Raw genomic sequence first — 18,229 nt, 5'->3', positions numbered from 1 at the left:
TGAAAAGCATTTATTCAACTACAGGGATGTATTTTGAAAACTGTGGTAAATTTAAAGTTTTTGAGATATTGCAACTGAAAAAAGTAAACATTTGCAGCCTTCAACATTTTCAGAATTCAACAATGAGTTGCACCCAAATATACTTCATGCCCATCTGCAAAAATAAGTCATCAAGGAATCTGAAAATTGGACGTGTGTACTCGTCCTTAAAATTAAGGATTTACAGATAGTAAAAACAAAGTTTGTGTTTGATTTGATCAAAAAAATGATCATTTGTTTCTTACAGAATACAATGCTGGGTATATAATAAGGCATAAAATAATAATACCTAGAAATTTCTAAGAAGAAATAATATGAAACAATAAATCAAATGCTACTAGGGCTAAGCTAAGGCTAAAAAAAATGTCAATTTGATAATAGTCTCTTGCCAGTTTGGAAGGCAAAGGTAAACCTCGGTTTTAATATAAAACATCAAAGAAGTAATTGAAAGAACGCATCATGCAAAGCCTAATGGTCTAAAAGCCTGAAGATCTCCGGATAATTTTTGAAAAATCTGATCTGACAACATATTGCCATTGTGAGGTTATAAAGCACAGGCAAAGGACAGCTTCATGCATTGTAAAGAAAATAAAATTTAAAATAAAATATTGAAATGATAAAAAATGAAACTAAAATTAATGGAGAAAAAAACTTTCCTCTGTAAAAATAGAGGTACTGTAATATGACAGCCCCCCCCCGAGCAATTCACGTAAGTGAAAAAGGCCCATTCACGCAAACCACTGGGGGCATATAATAGTGCCTTGACAGAGGGCTAAACTTTATACGTGAAGTTAACAACAATGAAATTGCGATAATATTTCAAAAAAATCAAACAACGTTTTTACCAAACGCTCTGACATTCATTTTAACGTATTTTTTTTTCATTTAAACCGAACGCTTGAATACTGAATTTCGACAAAAACTAAAGGAAATCCAATGAATGCTTTGTTTGTTGTTGTTTTCCGTCGTTTTCACCGTTATTTGTAAAAATTCTTGGTCTCAAAATATCCGGTGGTAAAATGTGACGAATTCTTTACCGGTAATGTATATCAGTAAATTTTAATCGTTGTCTTTAACGATGGACATTTTATAAAAATCTTCAATCGAAAACTCTAAAACATCTTTAGGTTTTTCCATTCCTGCTTGTGGGTTAACAATGTTGGAAAATCAATTGTAAAAAAAAAAACAGGCCGAAATATAAAATGGAAAATAAAAAACGTAAAAAAACAGTTGTGGAAACAAAAAACTTCCTTAAAAAACACAAGAGATAAAAACTGCAAAAAATGTTTTCAAAATATAAAAAATGTTTAAAAAAAACAAAGCAAAGGTGAATAGATGATATAGCCTTAAATTTGACGACACATCTCTGACAAACAACCTCATGTCAAATCGACCGGAACGTACTCAAAATTTACCAAATCAGTAATGGTAATCCCGAGAATAAATAGTTCCATGTCACAATTTTAATGTCTTTAGTACAAATTCGTCGATTTAATTATAACTCTATTTTCAACGCGAACGATCTACCCATTACGCTGAGTTGCAATAATATATACACTATATACATATGAGATTAAGTAATCCTAAAAATATCACCGTTAAAAATCTCCTAGTAGAGAATGCGTGATAAAACTCTTAAAACAAAATACTATGTACAAAATATTAACAGTAACTGCATAATCCCACTTAAAATTTAGGACAGTTTATAAATCAAATTTTTCCAAACAAACTAAAATGGAAAAATAGTTCAAAGTTTCTAAAAATGCAACAATTTGAATAGAATAAATCAATCTTCACAGTACACTGAACATCATACGGAACATCATACGGAACAATCCAAACCGAAAAATCTCTACTTGGTTGGTAGAATTTGGTAGGCGATGTTAGTTAAGAGATTCCATTCCCAGATCGAACAAAAATCTAGCTTGCGTTATATCTCGAACCAAACATCGCAGTCGGAGCCCTACGGACAAACTGAGAAGTGACTCTCCTCGTTTAAATGCATTCAACTTGTCATTGGGCCCTTTTATCATACCTCATCACTCAAATAGGTTTTCTTCATGGGCGAACCAATAGACATGGGCGGAGTAGAAGGACGTTCTGGCGGTTCATTTTGTGTGCCACCAATGACGGTTTCTTGGCAACGGGCGGCAGTAAAGGATTGAGAACGGTCGACGGTGATACCATTTCGGACTTGGTAGGGTTCTTCCCACCCTTTAATAGTGAAGTAAATCTTCCGACAAAACAAATTTGCAAGAGCCATAAAACAAACGGCAAGTAGAAAAACAGCACACGTGACCTCGTGATAATATTCCATAGCCATGGTATAGTCGTATGCATAAAAGACAGCGACATATAATATTTGACAGACGAGAGAGAACAAACTGAAATAGAGTAGATCCCAGGGTTCATCATAAATATTCGGTATATTTCGACTGTTAAAATTGACAACCAAGGTAACGAGTGCGCAAATTCCTGTTATGGGGACGATTAACGGATTAACATTGGTGCAGCTAACAACTAAAAACTCTTCATCAGTGGTCAACTTATGGAAGACACGTTCCTTCATCAAATCCATCCCATTTAACAATAATTGTTGGCAAGCGATTAATCCACCAATTACAGGAAATGATAGACCGATGATAAGCTCAATTGCGGTGGTACTTATCACACCAGCGAAGCGAGGGAAACCTAGAAATGAAAAGAACAGTCGTACGGCTTTCATCAAAACAAAGCTATGCACATAGATCAAGGTAACTGGGATGGCGATAGTTTGAATAACACATAATGTATTGTTCGGTTCCACGATGAAGACGATGTTGGACGCCAGACAGCAAATGATTGAGAGGATGAGTCCAAACCAGTAACCAGTGGACGAGACGTTGAACATTTTTCCATTTCGCTTGTGAATGATCCAAATGACAAGAAACACAGAAATTCCAACGAGCAATGTGGTTAACACGAAAATCAATTTACTGAGAGTCGCATGAACATCTTGCATCGTTCGCAAAACCAACTTCTCACATGTTCCTAAAAATATATAGATGGAAGATACATAATAATTTGTATAAAAAAGTACCAACATTGGGCCGTTCCAATTAATTTCCATACATGGGTGGACAAACCTTTTGCAGTCAAAAAATATTTCTTGGAAATGTGTGGATACCCCCTGGAAAATGGAAAAATTTGCAAAGAAGCCCTTGGAAAAATTCTATTCATACCTTAAAGTGACGGTGGACGAGTGAATCAGTCTTTTACCCCCTGGAAATTTTGAAATAATTTTTTACCTCCTGGAAAAATGAAAAGAACACTCTTTTAGACCCCCTGGAAATTTCGCTCAAATTACCCCCTGGTAATGTTCGTCCATCCCTGTATGGATATAAAATGGAATGGCCCATCCCATTTGTGTTCTTTTCATCTATGTAATTTGACTACAATTAAAGTCTGTCCCAAAAAAATCGACTGTCCGAATATTTTTTGATACAGCGCTCTTGATGGAAAAAAAGATGACATACATACAAAGTAACATTCCCCAGTAGTCTGTACACAGACCCAGCATCTACGGCTAATTTCAAAATTCATTTTCTTTTCTTATTTGAGATTTTTCAAACCGACCACTGCGATGGAGTGTTTGGTGAGAGAGTTATCAAACAGACAATGCGCACATAGTGTACTACGAAGCGATAAACGTGAGATACACTCTGGTACAGAGTACCCCTCCGGACGATAACTTAAAAGTGGGCTAAAAAAGCCGGAAAACGAGCAAAATTAATCCCACTTTGAATGCTGCAAATTTTGATCCAAAGAGAACTTTTGTTAACCAAACAAAATGGCCTACCGGGTGCACCAAAAAAAAGTATACAGGTTTGTCGAGATATTGTGAGCTTCAGGATTTATATTTTTTGTTCATTCCTTTTTTATTGTATAGAGGATACTCTAACTTGAATTTTGAGCTATTATACATTAAATTTGAAAAAGTAATTCGAAAGTTATTTCCGAAAAATTGACTTTTTTTCCATGTCGAAATTTCAAAAAATCATTAAAAACAGCAATCACGCTATAAATAAGACAAAACAACAAAAAAAACAATTTCATTGTCTTTTTGATTCTTTTTTCTCCTATTTTATATTTTGCCAATGGTTTGTCCATCTTATTTACACGTCATGAATATTTCCAACACCAGCAAACTCAATGCAGACCCAAGTTCTTTGAGCAACTAGTTGGGGAATGGTGATTTATTTTTTCAAAGATTTTCTCACGTAGCACACCACACCTCTCTTGGAGATTTCCAAAAAAATTTCAGCTTTACCAAAAATATTTTTCCACATGGGAATAGCTTGTTTTACCACAGGGGGGGGGGTATCGAGTCAGTGTACTGGCCCATAGCTGGTGGGGTGGTGTATTTTTTAGGTTAAATTGAGTTAGTACAGTGTACTAAAAGGGTGGTCCTCTGAGAAAAATACAATGAAAAAGTTAGTACAGTGTACTAAAAGGGTGGTCCTCTGAGAAAAATACAATGAAAAAGTTAGTACAGTGTACTAAAAGGGTGGTCCTCTGAGAAAAATACAATGAAAAAGTTAGTATACTGTACTAGAAAGGTTGGTGTTCTGAATTGATACACACTGAGAAGTTAGTACATTGTACTAATTTCATGGTAAAAACACACAAACCCAGTGAACTCCCATGTATATTTGCCCTAATTTGCCAGGTCCCAGTCCGAGACCTTCAAGTCAAGGCTGGTTAAGCTATACAAATTGGTACACTGAATTTCTCCCAATGTTTCCTGTTTACTTGATTGGATTTGTTTCAGATTCGCAGCATGCGCAAGTGGAGACCGGCCTTAAGCTCAATCTTGTTTACGTTTTCTTTAAGGCCCTATCTACATTATGGCAACAACAAGAATTTGTGTAAACGTTCGAATCGAAGCTTTCAAGTTTTATTTAAAAAAATCCGCTCTATTGTTTTATGTTTTTAGTAACCTATGTTAATTGAAAAAAATCTGTATATAAGTGAAATCACCGGGGGGAGGGGGTGAAAACGACCGTACGTTCGGCCAAAAATCAGGTCTCTAAAATTGGTCCCTTACAGTGCAGGAAAAATTTGGCTGAAAAGCGAACCTTATAGTGTAATTTTTCGAATTTTTTTGCCCTTTCAGGGCAAAATCTTTAGAAATTTCTCAAATTTTACCTCAAAATTTGATATTTTATAAAATTTTACAGGGAAAGCACCTTTTTATATATTTTGTATAATATTACATTTGATAAAAGATTTTCCGTTTCAGTTTGTGTACAATGTTATTAAGTCTTTTATTTTTATTTTTCTAAAAAGAAAAACTGCTACAGCTTGCCAGACAATCAGAAATCAAGTCACAAGAAGGGAAATAACTCAAAGTTGGTTTTGAGTGTTTTGACGTGCTAATTTCAGCTAATTTCACTGTATTTGATTGACTTTGCTTTGTCTGTTTCATTGTTTCAGTGTTTGTACTATAAAAGGATTCAAGTATTTTAATATTCAAATCCTTCCTTTTTTATTTTGGTGCTTTTCTTAGCAAAATGCTTCATAACCTTTGTATATGCTTGCAATTAAACTTATCTGGCCAAGAAGAAATTAGAACAGTGCACTATAAGGGGTGGTTTCTAAACTAATCTGATCGAAAAAACAGCTAGTACAGTGTACTGAAAGGGTGGTAATAAAAATCTAGTTAAAGAAAAACCTCAGTACAGTGTACTAAAAGGGTGGTGTCAAAGCCCCGACCGTGAAAAAAAGTTAGTACAGTGTACTAAAAGGGTGGTGTCAAAGCCCCGACCGTGAAAAAAAGTTAGTACAGTGTACTGAAAGGGTGGTGTCAAAGCCCCGACCGTGAAAAAAAGTTAGTACAGTGTACTAAAAAGGGTGGTGGTCTAATTTTTTGGAAAAAAATCCAAAAATCAAGTTAGTACCCTATGGTCCAGTACACTGACTTGGTACCCCCCCCCCTGTTTACCATATTCTTAAATTCCGTAACGAGTTTTGATGAACACAGTTGCATTTTTCGGTATTTTTATGTGTAGAGAAAGTAAGTGCCAAGAGAAAAGTTTGCTCGCTGTTTTTGATGATTTTTTGAAATAATTTTCGAATTACTTTTTCAAACCTAATGTATAATAGCTCAAAATTCAAGTTAGAGCATCCTCTATGCGATAAAAAAGAATGAACAAAAAATTTAAATCCCGAAGCTCACAATATCTCGACAAAGTTGTATACTTTTTTTTGGTGCACCCGGTATTTTGCCCTAAAAAAGACCAATTTTAGATGTGTTTATTTTTTAATCCTAAGAATATCCGTGTTTCGCGGAATTGTCAAAAAATCGCGAGATTATATTCCGCGAAAATTTCTTCCCTTAAAGTATCCAGAAAATATTACATAAAAATCGGGTAACATTTTGTCCGGTGATTTACAGAATAGAATAGCATCTTTCCCAATTCCACTATAATTCTAGTCCCCGAGACTAGAAACGATGGAAATCCAAATCCGTGAGCATATCATCATAGCAAGAAGAGTAAAAATACCTGTAGTTATATTTGCTCTTTCATCAGGTGCACATTGAAAACATTGAGAACCATTCGAGATTTCGTTTTTTCCGCAAGGTACACAATCAAAGCAGCACATCGGCTGGCTGCCACTGTTTGGGAAGACTTTGCGGGCACCATAACCGCACTCATGGGAACAGTTTCCAAAGGGAACAGTATACCAGTGTTTATCGCCAAACCTCGGTATTTTATCATCTCCGTTACGCCCTGCTTCAATATTAGCCGTCTTCAAGACTTCGTGAGGAGTCAATCCACCTGAAAAAATCAACACTAATTTTAATCCCGTTGAACTGCGAATACCACCCAAATAATTATCTAATAATTTAACCAACAAGACTGTATAGTAGGTCTTGGAACAGTGGTAGAATTCTGACAGGCCAATGGATTTTAAAACTGAGATAAGGATAGCGGGAAGACGGTGAACCGCAACCTTCGGAAAGGAATGAAAAACGTTCCTTGAATGAAAGGACGTTGTCCGCTAAAAAGGGATAGCCACATAGTTCGGTCATGTTAGAAAATACGTTAAAAACAACCGAAAAATATTTTTCAAAAACACAAAAACGAAAAAGAAGATACCGCTGCTGGATATCGTTAAAAAGGTTTAAATGTAAATTTTATGAAAAGAGTTTAAATAACAGCGATGAAAATTAGTATGGCGTGAACTTTTTCGGGCCACTCGAAAAAAGTCCCGAACATGACCTGAAATGGCTCACACATGTTCGGGGCGAATTCGGGCCATGTTTTCGGAGGCGAAAATCCAAAATTTTATGACCCGAACTTGGCCCGAACACCAAATGTTAAAAATGTTTTGCTATTTCACCTCGAACACGACCCGAAAATATTCGGGGTATGTTTTGGCCATACCGTTGGTCATAAATTACACAACAATAAAGGTATTACCTGTTTGATTGTGTAAGAGCCAGTAGTAGACGACCTGTGGATGCAGCACATGTATCATATCCCCATACATGCTTCGACTTTCAACTTTAATCGGGTTGGATACAATATAACCAAAGAATTTACGATATTGATTACACGTCATGTCCTCTCCAAGGATGTCACGAATCTTCTGTGCGAAAAGTCTCTTGAAGTCTGGTCCAATGGTAGATCGAGTACACGGTGTTTTTCCATCACAATAGTCATTCAGAAAGGCTTCAAGTAACGCATAGATACATCTGAACATCAGCCGTAACATTGACGCCGATTCAGTGACCATGTTATAAGCCGCATCCCAACTTTCAACCGGCTGGAGCGTCTCCGGTTCTTGAAAGGTACATTTTCGATTAAACAGTGAAGGCTTAAAAAATCCAGAGCCACCATAACATTCGTTGCGTAACTCCCAATATGCTATTAAGTAATAGTCATTTGTGCCATTGAGCTTGAGATTTCTAAAAGCTGCATAGAAATCTGGATCAGCTTCAGGAAAAAAATCGTCAAACAATTCAGGGAAAACGCGGAGACTAAATGTTCCATCCACTAACTCTTCGTTTCCATGCACCACATTGTAGTCTGTGTTGTGACTGTAGAAGAAAACTAATTGGAACCGGTCTTTGTAGCCTAGCTCGCGCATACAATCTAAAACGTATCTGGAATCCTCGACAACAGTGAATAAGACCATGACACTTACTTCCTGCATTTCGCCCAGAGCCTGTATCATGTCACAATTTGAACGGTCAATGAAATTTACTCCGCCAAAACAAAAATCTCCTTCTTTATCAGACAAAAAGCGTTTGGAAATAGCTTCCATGTCGACGCTCGTGATCAACGTGATGAAGTTCCATTTCAAATGTTTCAAGAATGAAGTCAACGCTTCCAAACGATACAGGTCTGAAGGATGAGTACCAACGATGTTGAATTGCTTTGCGAAGCTGTCGATGGAAATCCCGGTAGGAACACTGGTGAACATGATGGATTCAGAGATGGTCTGATACGTAATGAAATGTCGTATATGTCGAGGGTATAGCATCCCAATTAGAATATCAGGGTAAACACCATTCCATCTTTGTCTATCATGTAAGAAAAAACCGATGTCAGTTTTCTTGAGAGATTTCGCCTGGCCATCAATAATCATGTTGAAGCCAAATCTTTCTTCGGATGATATATTTTTGAAAATGTGTCGTAAATAATGATAAAAATACGATTCACGAATTGTACCGATGTCCATAAATTCGATGCTCTTGTTCGTTTCTGTTTCAATGGGTGTGAGCTCAGTCAAGGCGTATGTCAGCAAGTTCTTCTCCAGATCTGAAAGAACAAAACAACACCATTTCAATTTGAGACAATAGGAATAAAAAATAGTCTTATCCCATTATTCTTTTTAAAGTAAAATCTTTGAAGGCAATGGTTTCAAAGAGATCCCAGATTTGATTGAAATCTAATGATCTCAATGTACAGCGGAGTCTATATTTCATACATCTACAACTCGTTCGTTAAACTCAAACGATCTTTCTGGTTCCTTCAAGTAAAAATGCCTCGTAAACCTTACTCCATAAGTCAAAAATTTCGGAGAGGATGAAAAAGGGCAAAATAGCCATAATTTAAAGTCTTTTACGGTCTGGGCGCGCCTCTCGTGCTGACAAAACATAATTAATAAAGAAATTGTTTGTAAATGTTTGCCCGCGCTGAGCCGGAGCACGGAACTTGGCCGGAGGGAGCGCGTCTTTTTTTGTCTTTTGTTTAAAGATGATATGTAAGCAAATGTTTGTAGATATGTACTGGAGCCTTATTCAGGTGCTGGCTCAATAAGCGAACTAGACCCAGTAGGTGAGTGCGGAGACCGGACTACGAAAGGACAGGCTTAGGGGAGCAGAACCTAATCTTATTAGCAGACAGTAATGTGAGACTTTGACTGAAGTTACATTCAGTTTATAACAACTCTAACTACAAATGTAAAGGATACTTAAAAACCTAGGTCCCGCAAAGAATTGAAATTTTTCGGAAAAATTTTCTAAATTGATGTATCAAAAATGTAACTGTTTTTCTACGAAAAATTGGTCAAAAACCGTTATATTCAAGATTTTGGGCAAAGAAGCTTCTACAAAAAATTTCCGTAAATCTTTTTTTAGTTTGGTTAATAAAGATTCACCTTCTAACGCAAAAAATTTATCAAAATCTTTTTTCTTCGCCGAAAATAAAGTCTTCAAAGTTGAGACTGTTCTTCACAAAAGTCTTCATTTTCTTCTTCATCAAATTTGTTCATTGTGATTTTTAAATTTTTAGATTCAGGAATAATTGGCCTAACAGAAAATGTATGTAACATGTCATAGTTTTGTTGGCTACATCATGCAGAAATCTATATTTTGTAAATGGCAAATATAAAAAATTCACTACGGTCAGAGCCCTTAACACATATATAACTAATATCTATGGGAGCACATATAGAATTGATATAATATGTGAGTGTGACCGTTAAAATCATTATTCACAAATAGTGACGATTTATTAAATTTCGTCGTTCGTTTATCATTGATTGTCTCTCGTGCCCATTGGGGGTGGTACCGAGTTTATGTATCGGAGGATATCGAAGGCGACGGTAAAAGAAATGATACAAAACAAAGTCGATAGTTGATGTACGGCTCTATATCGCCTTTGCTCACCTAAACAGACGACTGTATTTTGGTGTTTTTACCGTCGTCGAGCAAAGTGGACGGTGATTTTGGAGACATGTCAACTTTGCTTTATAGCGTCCCCCTCGATTTATCTCGAATACATAAACTAGCTGGTATTAAGGGAGGGGGTGAAAGGAAGAGAATATCTATCTCATCTAAAATTTGACAGCATTTTTTGGTGCATTGCTCTGATTACTCTAACGACAGACTTGTTATGTTTGACAGTCTTCTTCAACTTGACATAACTTTGTTTCCATTTAATCCCAGAACATTGTGTAGAATACTTCTTTATGGTGACCCCGAATTTAGCGTTGTCCAAACAGATATTGAGCATAACGATAAAATTCATCTGCGATACTGGACGTTTTGGGGGACCGTTATTCTAGTCTTATGCTCCAAGTGCTCTCCTAGCTCTTTCTGTTTATTTTTATTTTTGTTATCAATTACTTTCTGTAGTTAGTTTTTGTTGTTTTTTTCTTTTTATATATATTTTCTTTTTATATATATTTTCATTTCTTAGTCATTATTGCTCATTTTGTAAGCTCATTTGGGGTTCCTTCCTCCTGGCGGTATGATCTGGTGGTCCTTTTGCGGGAGGATAGGAACCTTTAGATTTGTACTATTTGTTCGTGGGACTATACTATAGATAAAAAAAAAAAAAAAAAAAAAAAAAAAAAAAAAAAAAAAAAAAATTTGACGAATTTGGTTAGGAACATTGATCTTACTAAGATTATAAATATTGATTCTTATGGATAAAGACTCAATTTTAAACGCGAATTTTTTTTTGTGAAAATCTGCTTCAGCCATCTTTTACCAATGAATGTACCCTACTTTCGTGTAGTTTTCAACAAAAGTCCAAAAAACCCTTTTTAGCCGTTTTTTGGCTGGAATTTGCCCCTTAAAATTTTCCTCGAAAATCGGGCTTTGTCACATTCGAGGGTTTATAGTTATGCACCTTTGTGCTAAAAATCAGAAAAATTGAATGAGCCAAACTCGAGAAAAGCTGCTAACTAACGAACACGGGTTAATTTATAGGACCTCAGGTAGGTCAATGAGCATTTTTATTAACAAGACAAAAAAACTTATAAGTAGAGAGTGGCCATTCCATTTTATATCCATACAGGGGGTGGTAATTGAAGAAGAATTTTTCAGGGGTCTACAAGAGTGTTTTTTAATTTTTCCAGGGGGTAAAATGTAATTATTAAATTTCCAGGGGGTGATAGGCTGATTTTAATTCGTCAACCCTCATTTTAAGGCACGAAAATTCCTTTTCCGTCATTTTCTAGCAAATTTAGCCATTTTTCAGGGGGTATTCACCCATTTTCAAGAAAAGGTTCGTCCAACCCCTTCTAAGAAAATTTTTGAGGAACAGCCCAATTACAGAAAAACATTGTTCGCATATGAGTGAAAACTATTTGTCTACACATCGTCTCTTTTGTGCTTGAACTGAATGAATAGACCGTTTCTTTATGACCTGAATTATAGGAATAATTAATTTCATGGACTAAATAAGAATAGAATAAGAACAAATTGAGACTCCTTGAGCTAAAGCTAAAAATGTAGAGGAGACTTGTACTTGCAAAATAGAGTGCTGAGTAAATCACTCGAAAAGAGGCTTTTTTATCGGCAGGTCCAAAATGCATAAAACATAATGCATATTGCATAATATTTGAAAAAATGTCAATTTTAGAGGCTATAATAAGGAGAATCTGAGAGATAATACTTTCAACAAAACAAATATACCATTTTCTACCTTCTATCAGAAAATAAAGGGTAGAAAGCTGAAAATTTGAATTTTGGATGATGAAGAAAATCCATGAACCACTGAAAATGATTATCGCCATTTTGATTTTCATAGTTGTATTTTACAGAGCGTAGTATAGTGTAGAAAAAACACGAAAATATCTCCTCGGTATATTACTTTTCTTAATCGAAAACGTAAATTTTACAGCAAGATCTTTATTATGGGTTTCCTCAGAGATCTTTTCGAACAATTGCTAATAAAGTTCAACGGGTTTTCCCTCTTACAAAGCATTAACCATGTGAATGCTTTTTGTTAGATAAGCCAATATCCGGCCAATATAAAGAGCTTCGTGTATGCAAGATCGAAAGCTAGATCAAAGAAAATAGACTTTGAATCTTTTTACATTCGAATGTTTATGTGTTTACCTGCTTTAATGAGAAAGAAGTCGAAGAAGAAGGGGGAAATCTTTCTGATCTGCTGCATCTTCTTATTATTTATGCTGACGGAAAACCCTTTGTAATTGTTGTTATGATTCGAATGTTTTCTCTTTCGTTCGGATTCGAAAAGTAAAATCATCTGGAATGTTTACTTAAGAAACTCTTCTAAAGAGGTTTTCGCGGTTTTAGCCTCTACAAAGCCAGACGTTACTGATCGATAAAATCGATAGCTAATCGATACTCACAATTTTTTAGCACTCGATTAAATTATCACCATAGATTTTTCATCGATAATATCGATTACAGTGTTAATAATTGATAATATCGATTAACATCGATATAGTCGATACCTCGACCCTATTGATTTTTAATCGATTATATCTAATTGATATAATCGATATCTTATATCTGATCGATATGATCGATAATCACAATTTTTTAGGCGCCGATTATTTATCGATTATCGTTTTTAATCGATATTTAATCAAGTGAGTATCGATAAGCTATCGATTTTATCGATTAATAACGTCTGGACAAAGGAGAGTTTTAGAATATATAAAATTGTTCTGTAAATCACACAATACTATTATGCATTATGCAATATGCATTATGCATTTTGTACCTGCCGCTTCTTTTATGGATTAAATAAGAACAGAATAAGGACAAATTGAGGCTCCTAAGCAAAGGACAAAATAAATAGACCGGTACTTATAAAAAGGAGCAATGCGATGGGTAAAATCACAGCCCCCAGAGTCTCTATCAGATCAGCTAGGCACAGTACCCCCAGCAAATTGGTAACCCCATCAAATTTTTAAATTTCTTCTCCCTTCTAATTACTGACCCCATCGTTCATTCGTTGATCCGAGATTTTTTCAAACTTTTATTTTTTTACTTTTTTGAAAATGTATACGAGAATTCTTTGATTTTACTTACTCCTCGAAAAAGAATGTATATTATGGCGACGAGCACTTCACCAAAAACCAAGATTTTTCATCCCGTTTCTTAGACCATGTTCAGACGCTACGGTTCCGTTCCGTTCCGAAACAAGTGTGAACGTCGAAATTCGAAGCGTCAAAAAAGGAGACGTTACAAAGCAAAACAGATCGAAAGGTTTCGCTCCACTTTTTTTATCGGAATGGAACTGCTCCGTTTGCTTGCTCCGAAACGTTCCGAAACCAATATGAACATACTCGATCCGTAACCAAAATCAAACCGGAACGAAACGGAAGAGTAACGTGTGAACATGGTCTTAGTGAGTTCCACTTTGATGATTTTCGAAAAATAGAAGCCTTTCAAATGCTTTGACGCAAATTCGAAACTTTTGCTACTGCAGGAGCTTCAAAAGTTTAAAGTGACGTCAAAAAATCGAATGTTTGGAGCCCGAAAACCTGGGCTCGAAAACATTCGAAATAGTCGCAAAGTGGAGTGGAATCTAGCAAGCACCTCACCAAAAACCGGGATTTTTCATCCCGTTTCTTAGCGAGTTCCACTTTGACGATTTTCGAAAAATAGAAGCCTTTCAAGTGTTTTGACGCAAGTTCGACTTTTTTATACTGTAGGAGCTTCAAATGTTTAAATTGACGTCAAAAAATCGAATGTTTAGAGCCCGAAAACCTGGGCTCAAAACATTCGAAAAAGTGGAATAGACGTTACAGCGTAGAAAAAAAACCATGGACGTCTAGTATACCTTATCGGGGAAAGAAATGTCAGAGTTTTATTTAGTTGGGTTTTTTTTTTTCGTCAGGGAAAAAATTCGTCACCTAGAGGCATTTTCGTCACTTTCCCCCGACCAAAATTTCAAATTCGTCACTTTCACCCAACTTTACTAAACTGTCCAAAAAAATGGCTTCCTTCACTAGCTCGAAAATTGGTCTTGTAATTCGACGTTTAAAGCACTAATTTCGGTAAATAAAGGTGTAAAGAAATTAGATTTTAATTTAGTTGCGGTATAAAATTTCGGGTAAATGTTTTGGTCGGGGATAAAAAAATCGGGTAAAAGGTTTGGTCGGGTGATAAAATGTCGGGCTAATAATAGCGCTCCGCAACGCATACGTCATAATTACTACTTTTCACTTTTTTTTTTGACATTTGTTCGAGTTGCAATCCCACCATTCAACGCGGCTCAATTAAAGATACGTGCAAGCTGTTATATATCTTTTGTCAAACGATGCAATTAACGTGCAAAAGAGATTAACGCAAAGGTTGATGGGATTGAAACTCGTACAAACACATCGAGAGTAATGATTATGTCAAAAATAAAATCTATTTTTAGATTCAGCTATTCGCCGGGGAAAAATTTCGTCATCCCCTTAAAATTTTCGTCACTTTCTCCCGATTGATAAGGTAATAAGGCTAATGTAGTGAAAGAGAAAAAGTAGTGAAGCTTACCATCCTCAGATTCGTACGTTCTGTAATAATCATTCTTCGTGCTGCTCAAGAAAACAAAGTTGGGTAGTATGACCAGTAGAAATACCACAACAAATTCTGTTCGCTTCATTCTTCAATCATTCGTAAATTAATGTTTCTTCTCTAAATATTGTTATGTTAATAGTTGCTGCAAAGTAGATTGAAACAAATAATTAATTTGATTTCTGTGACGGTATCATATAAATAAAGTACGGAAGCCTTAAAGATTGACAAAGCGAGCAAAGTTCCGTTACGTAAGTTCAATAACACCAGATTACACAGAAAGCCTTTATTCCCATCAAACGTTTAATTTCGACCGAGCGATTACAATGTTATGGTTCAGTTCTGTTTTTGCACAATCGACAAATAAATTTTAGTGAAAGAAAGACCATTTTTACCGCCGTGTAACTTCAGAAAAAATCTGCTGGTTCTTATAAAAAAAGTGTTGATGAATCCCCGAAAAAAATTTGTCCAAGGCTGGACGAAAAAAAGACTACATAATATATTCAAACCACCACAGAACAATTCTTATAAAAAATCAAATTATTATCATATGGGAAATTTCTTGGCAAAGGGACGTCTATTTTGTTTACTGTTTTCAAAGTTTTGAAGCTTTCTTTTCCAAAAAAAATGAAAAACGTGGTGGAGAAAAGATAAAAGCCTAATTTTTACAAAAACACAAAAGAAATAACATATTCTAATTTCATTGAAGTTTTACAAACAACATGAAAATTATTTTCCAGAAGAAGATAAATAATACATTACATTAAAATTTCATATTTGATATTATTGAAAAAGATAGGGGCTCAAATTAATTGACACTTTGCTAGAAACGATACGAAAAATGGCGCTATGTTTAACCAAATTATAATGAAAAGTAAATCAAATTTGCGCGAAATAACAAAACTTTTATCTCTGCAGGAATCTTCTTGAATTAACTTAATTTGAGGTCTGTGCATGAGGAAAGAGTTGAACGTGCTGCAAAAAAAAAAAGAAAAGAAAAAAGATGACGTACAATTTTCGGTTTCGTACTCGACGGTCTTCAAAAGGTTTCAGGTTAAACAGATTAAGTATACAGTGGAGCCTCTTAAACTCGAACCTCCATAACTCGAGTCCCTACTGCAGATATCTGTAAAGCCAGAAGGGCTAGATAGGCAACTTTAAGCTTTCTCCAGCAAAAAAAAATGAAGCAAAAATTTGACTTTTTAAATTTCGTGCCGATGGATAGGATCTAGCATTTTAATTGTTTTCGGAGCGCGAGATCAAAAAAAGGAGCCGGCAAACGCTATTTCACATCTCTCAAACCGGTGAAATTGCATATTTTAGTCACGTGACTTTGGTAGGAAATCCTTCCAAACCTAGGCTTCACTTTTCGATAAAAGCCGCAAATCTAGCCCTTCGGGCTTTACAGATCTGTGGTCCCTACTGCAGCAATGTCAATGCATTGCAATGCTATCTCCGTGCGTATTCGAGTTATGGATACCCCAAAGATTCACAACAACACATCTGCAGCGCAATTATAGAAAGAATTTCACAACAAGTTTCGAAAATTCGTTTATAAACACACAATCAGCAAAAATCTCAACAATGGCAATGTTTACTTCAAAATTCAACACATCTCAAAAAATAATACACAACAACTGTGTTTGTTCTCAATGCCTAACTTCAAGACAGATGGGACATGTTTGGACAACTTTTTGCAGCTTTTTTAAAGATTTTACGAGCATAATTTTTTGCAAACCTGTAAAAAAAACCTTTCGCGAAAAAGAAACAACTAATATTCGCAAGTTTTTGTTCGCAAATCAAAAATAAAATTTGACGGCAAGACATACAGCCAAAGCTGTTTGATAATTTTATATTTTCTAGCCGGTCATGTATGTTTTGACCGAATCGCACCACAAGTTTCTAGTCAGAAAATCTACCGTTTACTATCTTCGCTTTCGGATTTGAATGATAGCGCTGCTCTACTTTTCCCCCATCAAAATTAAAGGAAAAAAGTAGTTGAGCTCCACTGGACTAAGTCTGGATAGAAGGTACTTTAATGGGATAAACTTTCGCGGGGATTAAATTTCGAAGATTTCGCGGATTTGGGTGCCATCCGCGAAAATCCGCGAAATTAAATCCCAATGGAAATTTGGAAGGGCCTCATCCGCGAAATATTTCTAATCAAAACTCAAAATATGTCAAATAAATACTTTTTGAATGGTTACTTGCATCAAAAAAGCGCAAATGTGTACAGTATTTCAACAACCAATATGCATAATTTGACAGTATAAAGATACAAAATCGTGAAAATATTGCCACACAATAGTGCCAGCCGCGAAATTAAGCCCCCGCGAAATTTTTGAATTTCACGGATAGGCTCAACCGCGAAATTTAATCCCCGCGAAATTTTATCCCATTAAAGGTGACCTTGAATGCTTGAATAAAAAAAATCCAGACTGACAGACAATTCAGAATTTCTAAACTTGTCTAAACCTATCTAAGAAAGAAAACTCCTGAGACAAAGGCCCTTGAAATAATAACCAAAACAAATAAAGACAAGACCCAAAAAATTTGATCGATCAATTTCTATTGTCCTTCCTCTTTTTTGTTGTTCCGCAAAAAAAGAAAAAATCGAAGGAAAATAAACCAGACAATTTGACGCCTACTTTTACAGAAAAGTAAAAAAGCTAAATTTGGAAAAATGTCAGGCAACTTTGGGCGAGAAAAGTTGCTATAAAAATTAGATCGTGATTTTCATCAAAAGGTTGAAAAAGATCATGGCAAAGCTTTCTAAATTCAAATATCTAAATATACATATTTTCTGTCAAGCCTTTCATTTCAAAGTCTGTAAGGAAAATTCGAGATCACGGCTAAACGAAATTGGCAAAGAAATTTGTATTACATCCACGATGTAAAAACCTTAAATAAAAGGTCGGACTTGGACAACTATTGCACTTTGAGCTGAACGGGACAGAAAATCAATTTAAATTATTTTCAAAGAAATTGCAAAGTAGATAAGAAAAGCAGACCAGAAAAGCCCCATCTCCCAAAGATTTGCTCAAGTTTTCAGTTTTAAAGACGTTTTACAGAGGAAGAAAAAAACGCGGAGAATCTCTCTTTACTGTGCCTATCTAGACACAGACCATTGTTCCGAATTTCATTCAATAAAAATCAAGCCCCTGCAATCTTACCAGCTTTTACAAAATAAATAGTATATATAAAACTACAAGGTAAAGATTAAAAAAAAAAGACTGAAACTTTCTACGCGATTTATCGAACTTATGTAACCGGGGAGCATAAAATAGTAAACAGGGAAGCGTTTGAAAAAAGGGCAGAATCAAAAAAATATAACAAAAATTTTCCAACAACCAAATTTCCCACCAAAAACAAACCACCACACTCCACTCACATTCCATTTTCTGAATGGTGTGAGAGTTGAAAGTT

At 35.4% G+C, this 18,229-nt stretch overlaps 1 protein-coding gene across 1 annotated transcript; it reads right to left on the bottom strand.

Moving 5' to 3' along the window:
- Nucleotides 1-250: 250 nt before the first annotated feature.
- On the bottom strand, nt 251-14,950 carry LOC136810010 (metabotropic glutamate receptor 4-like). Its single transcript, XM_067066579.1, has 4 exons — nt 14,783-14,950; nt 7,506-8,849; nt 6,585-6,860; nt 251-3,069 (listed from the first exon to the last, which is right to left on the bottom strand). Exons 1-4 carry the CDS (start codon nt 14,889-14,891, stop codon nt 2,069-2,071), a joined length of 2,730 nt encoding a protein of 909 aa, XP_066922680.1. The 5' UTR covers nt 14,892-14,950; the 3' UTR covers nt 251-2,068.
- Nucleotides 14,951-18,229: the final 3,279 nt, after the last annotated feature.

Source organism: Clytia hemisphaerica, unplaced genomic scaffold (genome assembly GCF_902728285.1).
Source record: "Clytia hemisphaerica strain Z4C2 unplaced genomic scaffold, Clytia hemisphaerica genome assembly, whole genome shotgun sequence".
NCBI classification, from domain to species: domain Eukaryota; kingdom Metazoa; phylum Cnidaria; class Hydrozoa; order Leptothecata; family Clytiidae; genus Clytia; species Clytia hemisphaerica.
The sequence above is the reverse complement of the archived record's forward strand: the minus strand, read 5'-3'. Positions and strand labels throughout refer to the sequence as shown.